We start from the raw sequence: 17,192 nt of genomic DNA on the forward strand, positions 1-17,192 counted from the left end.
AGGAGGAGGCTGGCAAGGGGGGGCAAGTGGCAGGCAAGGGGGGCAAGCGGCGGGCAAGGGGGGCAATTGTCTATAGAAGCCTCTGAAACATGCATTTATATTAACTTTTTTTTTAAAAAAATCAGCAAATTTTTAAAAAAGTGTCCTCCATTTGAAAAATTTGTCCTGGTTTATTTATTTATTTAATTTTTTTAAAAAATTATTTAATTATTTATTTTTGGGCTTCAGCCCCCCCCAGTTGTCTGAGAGACAGCAACCTGGCCCCCAGCTCAAAAAGGTTGCCTACCCCTGTCTTAGGCTGAGATCCTATAAATAATTACCCGGGAGTAAGCCCCACTGCTCAATTCGGTAAAACTTACATTTAAGCAGACATACATGAGTGCACTGTACATTGTTTTTCAATCTGCTCTCACCCCCCATTTAAGCATTGCTTCTGTGTTCCTGAGAATGTTCTTGAGAACTGGACTTTCGGTTTTCCATTTGGCTCTGATCATCACTTTCATTGCTTTCAAGAGAAAGGCCTTCTTCAGCACTCTCAGCTGACTGGAAACTATCAGCCTGGTCATTCTGATAGTCTTCGTATGACCGGCGACTATCCTGCAAACTGTTTTCATCACTCTCAGATGACTGGCTGCTATCACTTTTGTAGCTTCTTTTAACAGATGGGTGCATTCTATCACGTTGGCTGCTCTTTCTCCGCAAGGTGCCTGAATACCCATGGTATTGCTTAGCTATCTTGCTTCCATATGATCCAGTATTAACCTTAGCTGTCTCTTTGGTAGGCTTTGTAACTTTCTTGACACTTTTCACAGAGGTTGAAGAATGCTCCCGACTTTTAAGGCTGCTATGCTTTGGACTATTAAAGGGATGTTGAACATTGTTATGAGACCCATGAGATAAAGATGGTGCACTTTTGAACCGAATAGACCTTTGACTCTGATGGCTTGCCTTTCTATCAGAAGAATATATACTACTCTGCCTGATATCTGCAGCAGCTGCAGGAGCTTTATTGTAACTTGTATTCATTTTTATAATGCCCTCTTCTAATTTAACATCAAATCCAATTTTGCCTTTTTCATGGGTCTCTCGATCACCCAATGAGCTTTCATGACCCTTCCTGTTAATTTTATTATGACTGCCAACTTCTTTTCGATGAGGTTTGGACAGTTTAAAATCTTCTTTAACAGTACTTGACTTTCTGCGAGTGCTACGAACTCTACTAACCCCTTTTGTGCCTTCCTGTGTACTATGGGGACCTGATATTTGGCTACCAGAAATTCTTCCATGAAAAGCCATGTCACCTTTAGGATGTGATTGAGTAATTTCAAATCCATCCAGGATGATTTCACTGTGGTTTATTTTATCTGGCTTAGTGAAAACAGGATCCTCCAGTTCACTGTTAAACTTTCCTGTGGCACCAATATAATCATTACCCTTTTTAGGTGTTTTGGAAATGATAACTGCTTCCGCATGGCTCTTAGACTGCCCCTTAAAGATATCCTCTCTTGCTTCATCTTTTTTAGGTAATTTGACTTGATCAGTTACATCCACATGGCTAATAAGTATATCACCTCTCACTTCCTCTCTTTTGTGTGATTTGGCAACTCCAGATTGGTCCTTCTCATTCTGTTTCCTAACTGCCATAGTAGCTTCATATTCATCTTTCTCATGTTCTGTAGCATTGTGAGTACCTTTTTCATCAGCTATTTTAAGTTCATCAGTGTCTGAAATGCTGGTGTACTTGCTTTGATTTCTGTGTTCTGCTTTTCCTGGAATATTCCTCTCAAGATTGCCTTGTCCACTGAGATGACTATGTAATGTAGCAGTTACATAACCCTCTTTGCCTAACAAATTTATGTAACTACCCCCTTCTTTTCCATCTGACTTCTTAATGGTGGGAGTAGTTTTGCCTTTCAAAGAAACCTTTGAATAATCTTTGCTCTGTGGGTCTTTCATTTTCTTAGGGATATAATGGTCAGAGTTGGTTTCCTGGAATACACTAGAAAGAGAAGGATCATTGCCTTTCACTCCAATTTTGATGTAGCCATGTTTGGATGGCTTAGTACTAGTGGGTATCCCAGATTTGCCATCTTTATCCTTCCTCTCAGATTTAACATTGTCAGTGCCCCTTGTGATGTGTTGGTCTTTGCCTTGTTCATGAGGCTCCTTGCTAACAATGAGGTCATGATGTGTGTCACCTTTCCCTGGCAAACCTTCATCCCCACTTCCATCTATATCAGTGGTGGTAGCTTCTGTGTCAATTTCATTTCTTCCTTTGTCCACAATGACCTTTAAGTGATGCTGGTGGAGATCCCAATTTTGAGGGTTTCCATGATGTTCATTCAAACTCTGGCGGCCTTTAGACGTCGTTCTGCCCTCAGGCTTTCTTTCATTCGCCTTTCCTTTTTGCCCCTTTCTTGTCTCTTGTACATGGTCAATGAGCTTGTCAGTAGGCTTGCTTGGTTTACTTTCCTGCCCATCAGTGGCACTGGAAATGTTCTTTGTGTTTTCTTCTTTCTAAATTGCATTTGTAAAAGAAAATGATTAATTTGACAGGAGAGTGTCATTACTTGGTAGGAGCATTTAACAAGGGAAATTTATATTCCAATAGCCAAGCTAATGGAATGAGGAAAGGGCTAGTTTTAATTGCTTCCATTGTTACAATTCAGTCTGTTCTGCCATCTTTTGCTCACTTACTTTATACAGATAATCTAGCAAATGTCTCTGGCTGCCTGTTAAATTTCAATGTTTTTCCTATTTTCCTCTGAATCAAAAGACTTAATGTACAGCAGTTATTTTGATTTATAAGATCAGAAAAACATTCTGCTCATTGTGGACTATCAAAGTATTACTTAAAATGTTCAGGATTATTTTCCTTTTATTAAAACCTTCCTGTATACTTCTGCTCCTTTATTATTTCCTGTTGAGTATGGTAACATAATTGCTAATAAATAGCACCTTGAATAGTATGTTACTCTTTAATGTTGTTTTTGGGGGGTTCGGCAGCAGGATATGAGGACACTTTATTTCTCTAATTATTATTTCTGTTCATTGATATTGCAAAAAATAAAATAAAATAAAAACAAGTGGGAAGTAACTGAAAACAATGAATTAAGTAGGAAGCTTTTAATCATAGAATCATAGAATCGTAGAGTTGGAAGAGACCACTAGGGCCATCCAGTCCAACCCCCTGCCATGCAGGAAATCCAAATCAAAGCATCCCTGACAGATGGCCATCCAGCCTTTTAATTAACATTGTAGGGACTCTATATAGAATCTATATAGAGTCAGATACATCCTATTTTAACTATGCGGCATACAGATACTATTTTACTTCCACTGTTGGATCTTTACAAAAAAGCAAGACCCTAAAAATACTAAAAGATTCTAAACAATGCATGGACCTCAGTTATCAGTGGGAATACTGAAAGCAGTGGATGTATCTTGGGAGGCGTTTAGTGCCTTGAGTGCTACTATGTTAAGAGGAAAGGTGGGAATATATATTATTCTAATTAATAAAAATAATAAATACTGAATTAGAATGTGCTCACTGTGCTGTCATCAACCCCTTCTTGTGTTTATCTCTCTTTCTCCCTCTTCATTATTTTTATAATGCGAAGAAGCCACTGGGAAGTGGATCTTTCCATGTGTTTTCACTAAGAATGTTTTGAGGCAATGGGGAGTCATATGGTAGCTGCTTAAAAGCTATCCATATAATGCCTGAAAACAAATCTACAGATATCTATGCTTATATCTCTATAGATAATTAAACCCATAGTTTATGCAAGTGGCCACTTAGATTTGGGCTGCCGTGGCACAACTTAAGTTTGACCCTATCAGGGGCATGCATCATCTGAACACCATGCCCCCAGAGCAGCCCAAAGGTGGTGCTTTTATCCCATCTGTTTCAGGCCTTAGACATCTATCAGATTAAATCGAATGGGAGTACTAACCTGCACTATGATACCAAATAGTAAAGAGAATTTTTAAACATGCATATACAATATTATGGTTAACATTTCAGCGGTGTTTCCGTGGTCCACTCATGACAAGTGCTGACGGACAACTGATAAGAAAAATAGTATCTGGGGAAGAGGAAATATGGAATGGACTATCTTGGAGGACAGCTTGGAGGGGTTGGCTGACTGGCAGTTTCGTTAGAAGCACTTATACAGCAACATTATGTTGCAATTGTCACTTGCACATGTGAATAGCAAGAACAAGATGGCTTTTGCAACAAAATCAATGTCTCCCACTGGGCCATGAATTACAATCTCATATTGTGACATTAGGAAGAAGAAGATACTGAATAAAAACTATCAGGAAATGTAGGGGCAGGTATACAGTTTATGATAGAAAAAATAGGTTTCCGGTCCCATGTTGCTGCCATCATCATGACCATGATCTGTTGGCTAGTGATGTATTTGAAACAAGGCGAACTCCCAGTGTAGTCTGGGCAAAAATCACCCAGCTACAGACAAAAGCAATGTGCACAGCAGAATATAAAAACAACCCCTCCCCTAGCTATTGGTATTGGCAGTGCACGGACCACTTTTCACACTTAAAAGAAATAATCACAGACAGTTGATTTGTCGAAAGTTCCTGGAAGCTTTTATCTTCAGTTAAAATATATATACAATACAATATAGCATATATACATCTCTCTGACTTATAATCAGCTTCAAAGTCTGCTTAACAGCTCCACACACACACAGCAATCGACCACACACTGCTGCTTCAGTCATGGAGATTTTCAGACCAGCGCTGGTAAAATGCAGCTAAATCACCGCTAAAAGGTTTAAGAAGCATGCATGTGAAAGCCTGGCACCCTTCCTAAATGTCAGGGAATCATCAGCTCCCCTCCAGCATCCTCGAATAATTCTGGGAGAGGCAATTTCCTCTGAATGCATGGAAGTTTCTCCAGTGTCCTCCCATGCCTTCTGAAATTTGGAAAATGCTCTGAGACTATTTTTGGTTGGGGCTGTGGCAAGAATAATTTCTTGCAATTGCTGGAAATGACAAGGGCAAGTAATTTATTGAGTAAAATAACGTAACCTGCTCAGGGCTTGGAAACTATAGCCTTTTAGATTATAACACCCACAATCCACTGACCAGTGTTCATGCTGGCTGGGGGATTCTAAAAGAGGTAGTCCCCAAAACTCATTTTTCCAGGCTCTGATCCTAGTATGTTATGTCTCAATGCTACAGAAACCAAAACAAAAGAAAAAGAATAAATAAGGAACATGAGTGAAAATATAATGTTACCTCAATCTGTGTTTGATTGTTTGGCACTGAAGATGAGTACACATAATTAAATATGTAGAACCCATGCTTGGAATGACGGCCTTTGACCATTATCTGAGGAGGAAAAAAATACATGCGGCAATAAAAGTCTTTTTAGGTACTTGGTTATTCCCGTTTATTACAGTTAGGCTTAATTCTTCAATTAGAAAAGAAATAGACAAATTTCACCAAAGCCAGGATTTATGTCGAAGGCTTTCATGGACGGCAACCATAGTTTTTTGTGGGTTTTTTTGGGCTATGTGGCCATGTTCTCGAAGAGTTTCTTCCCGACATTTCACCAGCATCTGTGGCTGGCATCTTCCCAGGCAAACATTCTCTGAAGATGCCAGCCACAGATGCTGGTGAAACGTCAGAAAGAAACTCTGCTAGAACATGGCCACATAGCCCGAAAAACCCACAAAAAACTAAGGACAGTTGTGGTTTGAGCATTGGACTATGACTCTGAAGACCAGGGTTTGAATCCCCACTCAGCCATGGAAACCCACTGAGTGACCTTGGGCAAGTCACAAACTCTCAGCCTCAGAGGAAGGCAATGGCAATACCACCTCTGAACAAATCTTGTTAAGAAAACCCCATGACAGGTTCACCTTAGGGTTGTCATAAGTTGGAGGTATAAAACAACAAGAACAAGAACAACAGAGCAAAAGTTATTAATGAGGAGGAAATGCAACCTACTATTTAAAGCAGAGAAACCCTGGAATTTCTGTACTGAATTTATGAGCCTGTAAAAAATTAAAAACCCAAATGTGTTGACTGGTCAGGATTCCACCTCCTGCAGAGTTAATTGTGTACAGACTATGGAGATTAGTGCACTCTCTTTAAACTGATTTATCCAAAACAGGATAAAGTTGAATTGAAATTTAAAAGTGGGTGTTATTGCACCCAGTTGGGGGCCAGGTGAATGCAACCCATCTACAGCCTGGAGCCCAGCTGCACTTATCCAGAGGCTTTTGAAAAACAGGAGCTCCTTTTAAATTTCTATTTGACTTTATCACATCTGGGATAAGTCAGCTTAAAGAGAGTGCACTAATCTCCTACTTTTGCACTCTGAATTCAGTTTGAAGCCATTGAAGCAAGGCAGGGGGAAGGGGGAAAGTGGGAGGAGGAGAGAGAAACCAAGACATTTAAAAAATGGCTGAGAAGGTGGAACAGGAGAGGATTAACTGGAACAGTTGTAATGTTCACACAAATGTTCCTTTCCCTCCCCCTGCTGAATTTCCCTCTGACTTCATTACTTATGCTGGTTCATTGCTGTCACTCAGAAGCCCCTGACATTACCCAAATCCTGAAAAAGAAGCAATAAAGAGGCCGAAAATGCTGTAAAATGGTGGCTGGATGTGATACTGCATCATTTCTTGTGGGCCTGGGAGTGGCTGTACACAAGAACATGGGCTAAATTTGCCTTCCAGCCCCCAGAGTTCCCAATCCTTGCTTTAGAATGTAAAATTTGTTTTTCTCTCTATATATCTATTAACAGACCCTAAAGGCACCAGATCCCATCTGATCTTGGAAGCTAAGGAGGGTTAAGTTTGTACTTGGATAGGAAATGACCAACCAATACCAGGTGCTGTAGGATATATTTTAGAGTAAGGAATGGGAAAACACACCTCTGAGTATTCCTCATCAAATAAAACCTTATGAAATCCATGGGATCACCATAAGTTGACATGCCACATTAAGGCATATACACACTCTGCACAATCATGCCTCTGGAAATTGTTGCAACCACCAGAGGGCATGCTTGATCTTCCTTCCAGATCCCACCAAGCTTAGTCTGCTTCAGAAAAATAAGCCATTGTGGCACTTTAAAATGTGAACAGTTTGTGAAATTTATCCCCTGTATATCTACAATTGATCTATTATTCTTTGATGTCATACAGCACTTTTTATTTTTCCTTTCTAATGTGGGAGTATTTTTAAAGTAGTCATTTAAAAGAATTTTCCCATTCACCTTCCATAACGTTGAGGACATTGAATTCAGATGAAAACATATGAGTTTCTACAAGCTGTTGCTGATCTTCTTATTATTATTCCATTTATTTCTTCCCACTCATTTCTTTAAAGAATAATGAATCCTGAAGAGGTGTATTATTATTACATACCCTTCAACTGTTTTAAATTGGCTGGGATGGTCCTAGTTAATTGTCTGTCGTTCCACATTCTCTCAGTCTCAGAGGAAGGCAATGGCAACCCCCCTTTGAACAAAGCATGTCAAGAAGACTCCATGACAAGATTGCCTTAGTGTCACCATATGTCTGACTTGAAGGCACTCAACAACATCCCAGTTTTCCAGGTCCTTTTTAATTGTCCCCATTTCTTTCTCCTCCTCCTCATGCTTTGTCCCTGGCTTATTCCAGTTGCTGCAAACTGAGTTCAAAGTGCAGAAGTAGCTTGTCTTCCATTAACATTGCTTGGCCACAGCCATCCCAATTGTCATCTGTGAAATGTTGGTGAGCATACTGTTCCAAACAGAAGTCAATCCCAACTGTGAGCATTCTGCACAGGGTTACTCCACTTTAAAGGTAATGCCATTCTGTAAAAATGCACTCTAAGTAAATTATAAAGCAAAATATAAAACACAGTAATAAATGCACCATCCTAGAAAGCATTCTAAATGTTGTGTTCAAACTAATTGAAAACTGACAAATTGTTAAACATTTCAGCATCCCTCACCTGCACCACATCAGCCAAAACGTGATCACACAGGAAGCCCTGGGATCATTTCCTCCATGCCTACAAAGTTGGTAAGATGGAGACATAGAAGGAAGCTGGTTCCACAGACTCAAGACTTCATGATGGAAAAATAAATCCCCCACCCTGTTCTGACACTGGAAATTTAGATTTGTTAATGAAAATGATTAGAAAAACAAATCTTTTAAAAATTTAGAGTGGGAATGTGAGATTTATTCTCATTGATCTGTACAAACATAGCATTTCCCAACTAACAGAAACTGAAAGTCGTCATTTTTGACCAGAATATTTGTCCAATTTACCTGGTGTTCTCCCACACATTTCTGCTTCGCTTTCCTGTAATGGGGTTGAAGCTCCTGGAGGAAAATGGGAGGGGAAATAGAACATCAAAAATGAATTATTCATTTCTGAATTTGTTTACTTCCTATGTTCTGCTACAGGGATGGCTACCATGCTTTGGATGGAGGTTGGGACTCTTGGGTTTAACTTGACAATACCTAACTTTCATCTTGCTCTTCATACTGATCTATATACACCATCTGTCTTCAGCGACCAGACACAGTTCCTTCTAATTTCTTCTACCAGTTTGGATTTTGAGAAGATGTTGAAATGAAGAGAATGCTGGGAAATTTGAGAGATAGTAGTGGATCATCATAGCAGAGTAAAGAACCTGAGAAGCTAGAAATTGAACAACAACATGTTGTTATCTCCACCCGTACACCGCACCCAGTAGAGGGAAGAAATGAACATAGGCCCTACACAGATCAGCAAGGAACGCCAGCTTGAGGACAGAGTGGGGGCATGGTGACTATATGCTGCCCACCCCCATGTCGGCATCATGCTGTGCACCCCACTGCATGACGGACAGTGTCATGCCATATCTTTGGCACAGTGTGTAGATGCACTGCATGAAAGAGCTGCGGAAGAACCGCAGGGGCAGCTATGGCGCCCTTTTTGCGGCACAAGAAGAAGCTTCTTTTTGTGGCTTCTTTTAGTGCCACGGACCTGATGGCTATCCCCAGCTCCTTAGTCTTCTTTGTGAAACTTATAAAGTGGCTTTACTTACAAAAGATATGTATAATCAAACACATGGTCTAATGGAAGAAAGAGAGAGAAGAGAAAAAATGGCTGCAGGTTAAAAGCGATCCAGAAAGAGAGTGAATTTTCTTGGCATCGTTCTACCACTGTTTAGCTATTACTAAATAGGTGCAAATCAAAACATTCAGTCATGACCACAATTCAAGTCTACTGACTTAGGAAGGAGAAATAAATGAACGTCATAATGCTTCAGTTTTCTTCTCCCAGGAGAGACTTTTAAAAGTGTGCCTTTTGTTGAATGAATTTTTTTTCCAGCTAGACAAAAGATGGGTTTTTACAACCATCTCCCGCATGAAGAGAATTGAAGTGCTACAGCATCATGCAGTAAGGCACAGAGAAAGCCACTACTCTCCAGCTCTGTTTCCATTTTTCTTTCTTGTGTCATAGGACTGTGAGAGATTTGTCCATCCAGACTGGGAGTATTAGGTATTTAGCTCTTAAAAGTCTGAACTGTGGTTTCAATCATCTTAGCTTTGAATGAAGGTTGTTGTCACATCTTCCCCTTCCCACCCACAGAATCATCATCATTAATGTCAGACAAGTAAAACTTGATCCTCCCCACGTGGGGATCACTGAACTTACTGAATTTGGCTGGTGGAAATAAGAAGAAACATGTCTCCTTAATTTTTTGATGAATTTACCAAAATCTGCAAATAAAATGCAGTATTTGGTATGTAAAAATCCTGAATTATTATTATTTTTAAGAGACCACAAGAGAAATAGAAACGGACAGATTTTCCACATTTTTACTCACAGTAAGTCTTATTGGGTTTAGTGGGGCTTACTCCCCACTGTGTGTGTAGAGGTTTATAGTTGAAAGGTGGTAATTAATACTCACTGACTCAGCCCAGACTAGGCTACAGAGACACAAGTACAGGAGAGCAGCTTTCATCTTCAAAGAAGTCTATGGATAGAGCAATAGAATGACAGAAATGTTATTTAGGCTACAATGTTGATGATCATAGTCTACACAGCATCATTGTTTTTCCTACTTAAATATCATAAACAAATCACTTCTTCCTTTGAGAATCAGATGAAAAGATGAAAGGATAATTCAGTATGCCTAATATTAATGTGCAAGACATGGGGTCCACTCCAATACGTGTTTGTTTATGACATCATTGTTCCCCACTGTCTTTTACAGAGGGAGACACAGTTTCTTCCCGCTTTTTATCCTCACAACACCACTCTTAGATGGATAGCTTGACAAATAGTGGTTGCCCAAAGAACTCCTGGATTCGTCGTTACAATTGTCATCTCAAATAGATGCGATGGCCAGGAGTGCTTGGTATCAACTTCGGTGGACATGCCAACTGCGTCCCTACCTGGACCAAAAGGACCTTGAAGTGCAGTGCATGCACTGGTAAACTCTCGTCTTGATTTTTGTAATGTTCTCTACATTGGGCTTCCCTTGTACCAGGTTCGGAAGCTTCAGTTGGTTCAAAATGCAGCAGCCAGATTGGTCACTGGTTTGTTCAGGTTTGATCACATAACACCTGTTTTAAAATCTCTTCACTGGCTGCAGATTAGCTTCCGGGCACAATACAAGGTGTTGGTTATTACCTTTAAAGCCTGATATGGCTTGGGCCCGAGTTACTTGCGGGAATGCCTCCCCTACACAATCCGCCCCGCACTCTCAGAATAACTGATAAGAATGTGCTAGAACACCAATCAAACAGACATATCAAACTCTCAGAAAGTCTTTACTGCTGCTGCTCTGAAATTGTGGAATGGCCTTCCAGAAGAGATCCGTATTATAACTTCCTTGGAGGCATTTAAGCAGGCACTTAAGACGGATCTCTTCCAGCGAGCTTACCCACCTGACCTTATGTAAGAAACACCCTCTGACTACTGTATACAGTCGGCCCTTCTTATACACGGATTTTTTATACACGGATTCAAGCATACACGGTTTGAAAATGTCCCAAAAAAGTATAAATTTACCTTGATGTTCCATTTTTTATAAGGGACACCATTTTGCTATGTCATTATATTTAATGGGACTTGAGCGTACACGGATTTTGTTATACACGGGGGATCTTGGAACCAAACCCCAGTGTATAACAAGGATCCACTGTAACTCTATTGCATTGCCACTATCTGAAGAGTTAGTTTTTAGGATTAATTTATTAATTTTATTGATGTGTTTTTATATGTATTTTAAGTATTTATGTATGTATTTTAGTGGACTGTAATCCCTCCTCGAACCATCTGGGAGAGGTGGGAAAACATAAATAAACTATATTATTATTATTATTATTATTATTATTATTTACAACTATATTATGACACCTCAGATCTAGACTACTGTGATTTCCTTATGGCCACAAAATCTTGAAATGTGTAGGAAGAGTTTTAGGTTTCTTAAAGGTGGCAACAGGATGGCCCATTTGGATATCTGTCATGTTGCTTTTCTACTGCTTTAAAATGATATGTGCCTTCAAGTCATTTCAAAATTGTGGTGACCCTAATGTATCACAGGAATTTCTTGGCAAGATGTGTTCAGAGAGGGTTAGCTTTTGCCTTCCTCTGAGGCTGAGAGAACGTGACTTGCCCAAGGTCACCCAGTGGATTTCCATGGCTAAGGGAAGATTTGAAGCCAGGTCTCCTAGAGTACTAGTCCAACACTCAGACCACTACACCACACTGGCTGTCTGCTTTAAAATGATCCAGTCACAATTTTGTGTGCTTTGCCAAGGGAACAATTCTTATTAGCCCAAAACATTACTCCACACAGGACCCTTTGGGAAATCTGTTGGTCTTCTTACCACTAAGAATACAAGTACAAAGTATTAATCAGTGAGTTAATTAACTAGGCACAGATTCAAAATCTTTTTAATATGCTAATCCATCTGCTATGAATAATTACTATGAATAATTCCAGTCTTCAGCCTATGCTGAACACCTGTACATTCAAAGTAAATATGAAAAAAATATGCTCTTTGGTACATAAAATTAGAGATATGGCAAGAAGTTAAAGAGCTGTAAAACAATACAGATATAGCAGGAATTTTCTTAAAGCTGAGTGCATATGAAGAAGCTTTGTGTCCATAAATGGAACTATGTCTGTGCAAAATCCTGCCAAATCAATATGAGATGAAGATAAAGCAAGTAAATTTAGACATGTCTACTCAGAAGTAACTCCACTGAACTCAATAGGAATTAGTTCCCCATGCAGGTTACATAGCATTTGTAATCTTAGTTTTGTGAAACATTTAGCCTTCTCTGTCAGAGAGCTCTGACAATTCCCAAAATTCCATAGCATTGAGCAATGGCAGTTAAAGCAGTTTGAAACTGGATTATTTCTGCAGTACGGCTGCAGCCTTAGATCATGACTGGCTTTCCCCACTTATTTCAAAGGAATCCTCTAACAGATAAGAATTCTGTCCATCAATGAGGTTTTCCATTAAGTCCCCAAATTTCTAGCACTGCAGTAACTTAAAACGTCAGTTGAACATTTAGAAATACAGTTTAGGTAACCAAAGAAAAGAGACAGTCAAAGTTCTCAGGGGAAAGAGAACACAGCAAATAGAAGACTTCTAGGTGTGAGCTATTTTTACTGCCTCTGAAATGTCAGAAATTTAGGGACATTTGAAGGGCAATGCCCCCCCCCCCCAATGTAGCTACACACCTTTTTCAGGATCAGGATGTATAGGATTTAACCTTAGGCAGGATCAAAGCCAGGGGGAATTTTATGGTTTTTGCATATGCACTCATGCCAATAAACTAAGACTATTTTATATAGCATGGACATTACTCTATAATGGATCCAAAAATATACAGAAATCCAGAGTGGTATAGTAGTGGTTAGAATGAGAACTGAAAGATCCCATTTCTAATTCTCATTGAGCCATAAATTTGCTTGGCAACCTTGCAGGTAACCTGCAACTTTCTCTTGCAGCCTGACTTACCTGACTGGGCAGTTGTGGGAATAAAGCAAGAACGAGGAGAACCATATAGACTACCTTGAACCCACTGGAGAAAAGGCTAAATATACATGTAACAAAAACATAAACATAAATAAAAATGATTGTAATCATTTATCCCAGTCTTAAATGCTCCCACAATACCAGATCCTATTTGACCTTAGAATCTAACCAGGGTCAGCCCTGTTAATACTCGGATAGGAGATCCCCAATGAATATCAGGTGATGAAGGCTATATTTCAGAGGAAGGAACTGGGAAAACATCTGAGTATTCCTTGCCTAAGAAAACCCTATAAAATTCATGGGATTGTCCATAAATCAAGAAGTGACTTGAAGGCACATACACACACTCACGGCTAAGGATATTCCATAAGTCCTTTCTCTCTGACAGATGCACACATAACATAACAAGCTAAATTCCCTGGAAGTTTTTGGAAAAATGGAGGACATTATGCCTGTAATCCCTTAATCAGTTTTCTTTCTGCAAGGCAAGATATGTGAAATACCTGAAGTTAATTATGCAGACATATTTCTGCAGATTATTCAAGTCCAGAAAATTGTACTGGGGAAAGGAACATCCAAAACCACATAGGCTTCAATCCTGTGCCTATAATCCAAGAAATAAGTGAACTGTTCAGCTAACTAAACAAAGCCTCCACACATTAAGGCCACATCCATAAACTTCTTATTTATTTTATTTTATTTTTAAATTATGTATACTGCCTCTCTGCTGTGGTTGCAATCACTTGGTTTAGCAAAACCTCAACAAAACACCAAAACAGTAAATAAAATCAAAGCAGTGGTCATCACACATAAACCAACAAGGACAATAAAAAGAAACAATCCATGACAGATCTGAAAGAATGCTCTCAAAAAGGAAAAAAGGAAAACAACTCAACCTAAAGAAATTCAACAAATAAATTTTATCTTCCAAGTCAGAAGAGAAAGGACAAATTACTTGACTCTTAAATAACACAATACCCTATAATGCACATGTACATATCATAATAGTTTACCTCAATGGTTTAAATGTATGCCCCCTCTAAAGCAAAGGTTAAAAACCTTATATTCAAATGGTCATAAGTTTTACAATCTTAGGCAAGCTCTTCCTGCTAAAATAAGTGAGTTCAGCATTTGATCCTCAGTTCAGTTTTCAAACTGTCAGCATTTAGCCTTAGCAGGACAGATTTGCAAATGTAGAGGATGGAAGCAAGGCTATTATGTTTAGCTGAATCAAAGGAAAAGTTATACTGCTCCAGGATAGAGGAAACTAAGGAGGTTACCTTGTGTTTCCTTGAAGGCAAGGTATCTCCAGGTCCAACAATTCCTTGCAGGCTTTTTGCACACCTGTCTGAAGTTTAAGGTTTATGACAATAGCAAGGGCCAATCAACTCTGGCTGTTTTTAGCACTTGCCCACAAGATAACCAGAGGAGGGTCTGTTTTAATCTAAAAAAGTTCTTGTGGTGGAAGTGTAATGTTCCATTCTAGATGAATAAACAACATGTACATTATAAATATCTATGGGGACAGCTTAAGGTGTTTGATAGTAAGAATGGCATTTTACAATAGGGACTTCTTGTGGTGGAAGTCAGCCATCTAATCTTCCATTCTAGACGAATAAACAACATGCAAGTTATAAATACCTGTGGGACAACTTAATGTGTTTGGTAGTAAGAATGGCATTTTACAATAGGGACTTCCAGTTCTGCAGTTAATAACATGGGCAAAATTTTATGTTTACGAGAATAGTACACGGGGCTACTGCTAAAAATGGCAGTCCCATGTCACTCATCCACTCCAACAACTCATTTAATTCACTTTCTCTCCTGATAGAATTAGGATTACATTGCCCCAAAATCTGATCTTTGGAAACAGTTACTGTTTTGACTACAAATGCCAGAATCCCCAGTCAGTATGGCCCATGGGCTTGCTAGCTGAGAGGCTCTTATAATTTCAACCGTTCCAATTTAGCAAAGACAGTCCCAATTAAACCTCTCTCGTCCCACTTTTCGAGTGGCTTTTAAAATGTCCTAATTTCTTTCTCCTCTTCCTCCTTTGTCCACAGCTTACTTCAATTGCTGCAAAATGAGTTCAGAGAGATGAGGAGAGAGTGAGATCTTGCCCTTCCCTGGAGGTTCAGGTAAAAGTAAAGATCTGGAACATATCCCATACTCTGATGTCGCTTGTCCATATGCGTCCTGGTTTTCATCTGTGAAATATTTGAGCGTATGGATTCTGAAGTGTTAAGTCTACAAAAGTAATGTCCTCAAATTCTGCCTTTAATTAGATCTTTTTTTCTGGCCAGGACAGGGGTGGACATGCCACTTTATTGGCACCATCAAGGACCTTCAGAGGGTTAAGGGAACATGATGTGAAGCCATCATTTTGTGTGGAGGAATGTATTCTTTGCAATGCATTGTTTTAGTGTGAGTGTGGTTTTGTACATTCCAGACTATTTTATCGTGGGTGTTAAATGGAAGGTGGTTGAGTTAACAGGAGGACCACTTTGTGTGAGTCAGAAGAGCTATTATGGCCTTCATTTTGGCTACCTGGAAGGCAGTTTTGTTGATTGGCTGTAATTGCTATTTTTATTGAATAAACCCAAAGTAACTGTTGCGTGGAAACTTGAGATGCTAATTAGTCTGTTTTCCTTGAGTATCCATAGGCAACCCTCTTTGTCAGCTGTATCAAGCTGGTTTGAAAGAGAAGGGTTAAGCAGAATGAAGCTGAAGAATAAGACGGATCATTGCAGAAATAAAAGAAAGAAAGGGTAAAGACTGTATCTCACTGTTTGATTTCTAGTGAAGTACCACGGTAAATACATGAAAACCAAAATGTTTGCTGGACACTAAAATAAATTGCAGAATGAGAGCAACTAGGATAATGAAATAAAATTGTTCTTAAAGCAAGAGATTTGTCTATAAATCTCAGTTTAAAAGGATGCTGTTAGATTTGTTGAAAAAGTCTAATTTTGCTAAGTGATTCTAGTTTTGCATTTTGGTACCTTCATTAAGATTAAGATCATTAACCATGATGTGGAATTGTTTTGTTGGCATAAATCATTGCTATAGCAGCAGCTAAGGAGTGAAATATGATGTGCATGTATCATATAAAATGTTTTTAATTAATTTTAACATGCAGGCATCATTGTAATCCATCTTCCTCCCAGTTCATCTCTATTCATTCCATATATTCTCAGCCAAGGAAAAACTATGCACAATCTTGCTGAATTGATTGATGCAAGAATTTCTTGCTGTTTTCAGACCAATATATTTTGGTGGTTCTAAAACCAAGTTCAAAGAAATATTACATTGAGAGAGAGAGAGAGAGAGAGAGATTTTACTTCTTACAACTCACTTTTTCTCAGTGCACCAAACTGGTACACAGAAGGTCCACCATTATGTAGGAGAACTCGATGGGTGCATCCACACTATAGAAATAATTCAGTTTGACACCACTGTAAGTGCTATAGCTCCAACCTATGGGATCTTGGGATTTGTAGTTTTTCATGGCCTTTAGTCTTCCCTGCCAAAGAGTGTATGATCCTCACAAAACTCCAAATCCCGGGATTCTGTAGGCTGTAACCATGGCAGCTAAAGTGGTGTAAAACTGCCTTATTTCTACAGTGAAGATGCACACAATGTGATCTAGTATTTATTGTGGTCTCCCATCCAGGTACTAACCAGTGTTGACTCTGCTTAATGTCCAAGAAAACGGGTGCTTTTGTTTATTTACTTCATTTATATGCCACCTTTCTCTGAGAGTTGGACCTAAGGCAGCTCCCAGGCAAGGTAATAATTGCTGTCAAGTTGACTTTAACTTGCAGTGAATGAGTCAATAAGAGACTTCCAAGTGGCCCTGTTATGAACAGCTCTGCTCAGGCCTGGAGATTCAGGGCTGTGGCTTACTTGATTGAATCAACCCACCTGTTATGGGATCTTCCTCTTTTCCTACTGCTTTCTACATTATCAAATATTATTGTCTTTTCTAAATAGTCATAACGTCTCGTGATATGTCCAAAATATGATAGTTTCAGTGTAGTTAGTAAATGAATGTCAGTAAATGAAGAGAATGAAATGGAAAGTATGTTATGTATGAAGCAAGGAGACCGAAAACAGGTCTCTAGGTAGAACTGAGAGCATTTTCCCTCCTATGCTTCATATATTCTTCAG

General features: G+C 39.2%; 1 protein-coding gene across 1 annotated transcript; it reads right to left on the reverse strand.

Moving 5' to 3' along the window:
- Positions 1-420: 420 nt before the first annotated feature.
- On the reverse strand, positions 421-9,985 carry MEPE (matrix extracellular phosphoglycoprotein). The gene is made up of 4 exons (XM_089527109.1): positions 9,932-9,985; positions 8,298-8,351; positions 5,266-5,358; positions 421-2,517 (listed from the first exon to the last, which is right to left on the reverse strand). Exons 1-4 carry the CDS (start codon positions 9,983-9,985, stop codon positions 421-423), a joined length of 2,298 nt encoding a protein of 765 aa, XP_089383235.1.
- Positions 9,986-17,192: the final 7,207 nt, after the last annotated feature.

This window comes from Sceloporus occidentalis, unplaced genomic scaffold (assembly GCF_023333645.1).
Source record: "Sceloporus occidentalis isolate IW3139 unplaced genomic scaffold, rSceOcc1.0.p SCAF_5, whole genome shotgun sequence".
In the NCBI taxonomy this organism is placed as follows: Eukaryota; Metazoa; Chordata; class Lepidosauria; order Squamata; family Phrynosomatidae; genus Sceloporus; species Sceloporus occidentalis.

Coding starts and splice junctions, on each gene's coding strand:
- MEPE (XM_089527109.1), bottom strand. CDS start 9,985: ATGAAAGCTGCTCTCCTGTACTTGTGTCTCTGTAGCCTAGTCTGGGCT. Junction 8,352..9,931: donor GCCTAGTCTGGGCTGAGTCA/GTGAGTATTAAT, acceptor ATTTTCCTCCAG/GAGCTTCAACCCCATTACAG. Junction 2,518..5,265: donor ACAATCAAACACAGATTGAG/GTAACATTATAT, acceptor AATGCAATTTAG/AAAGAAGAAAACACAAAGAA.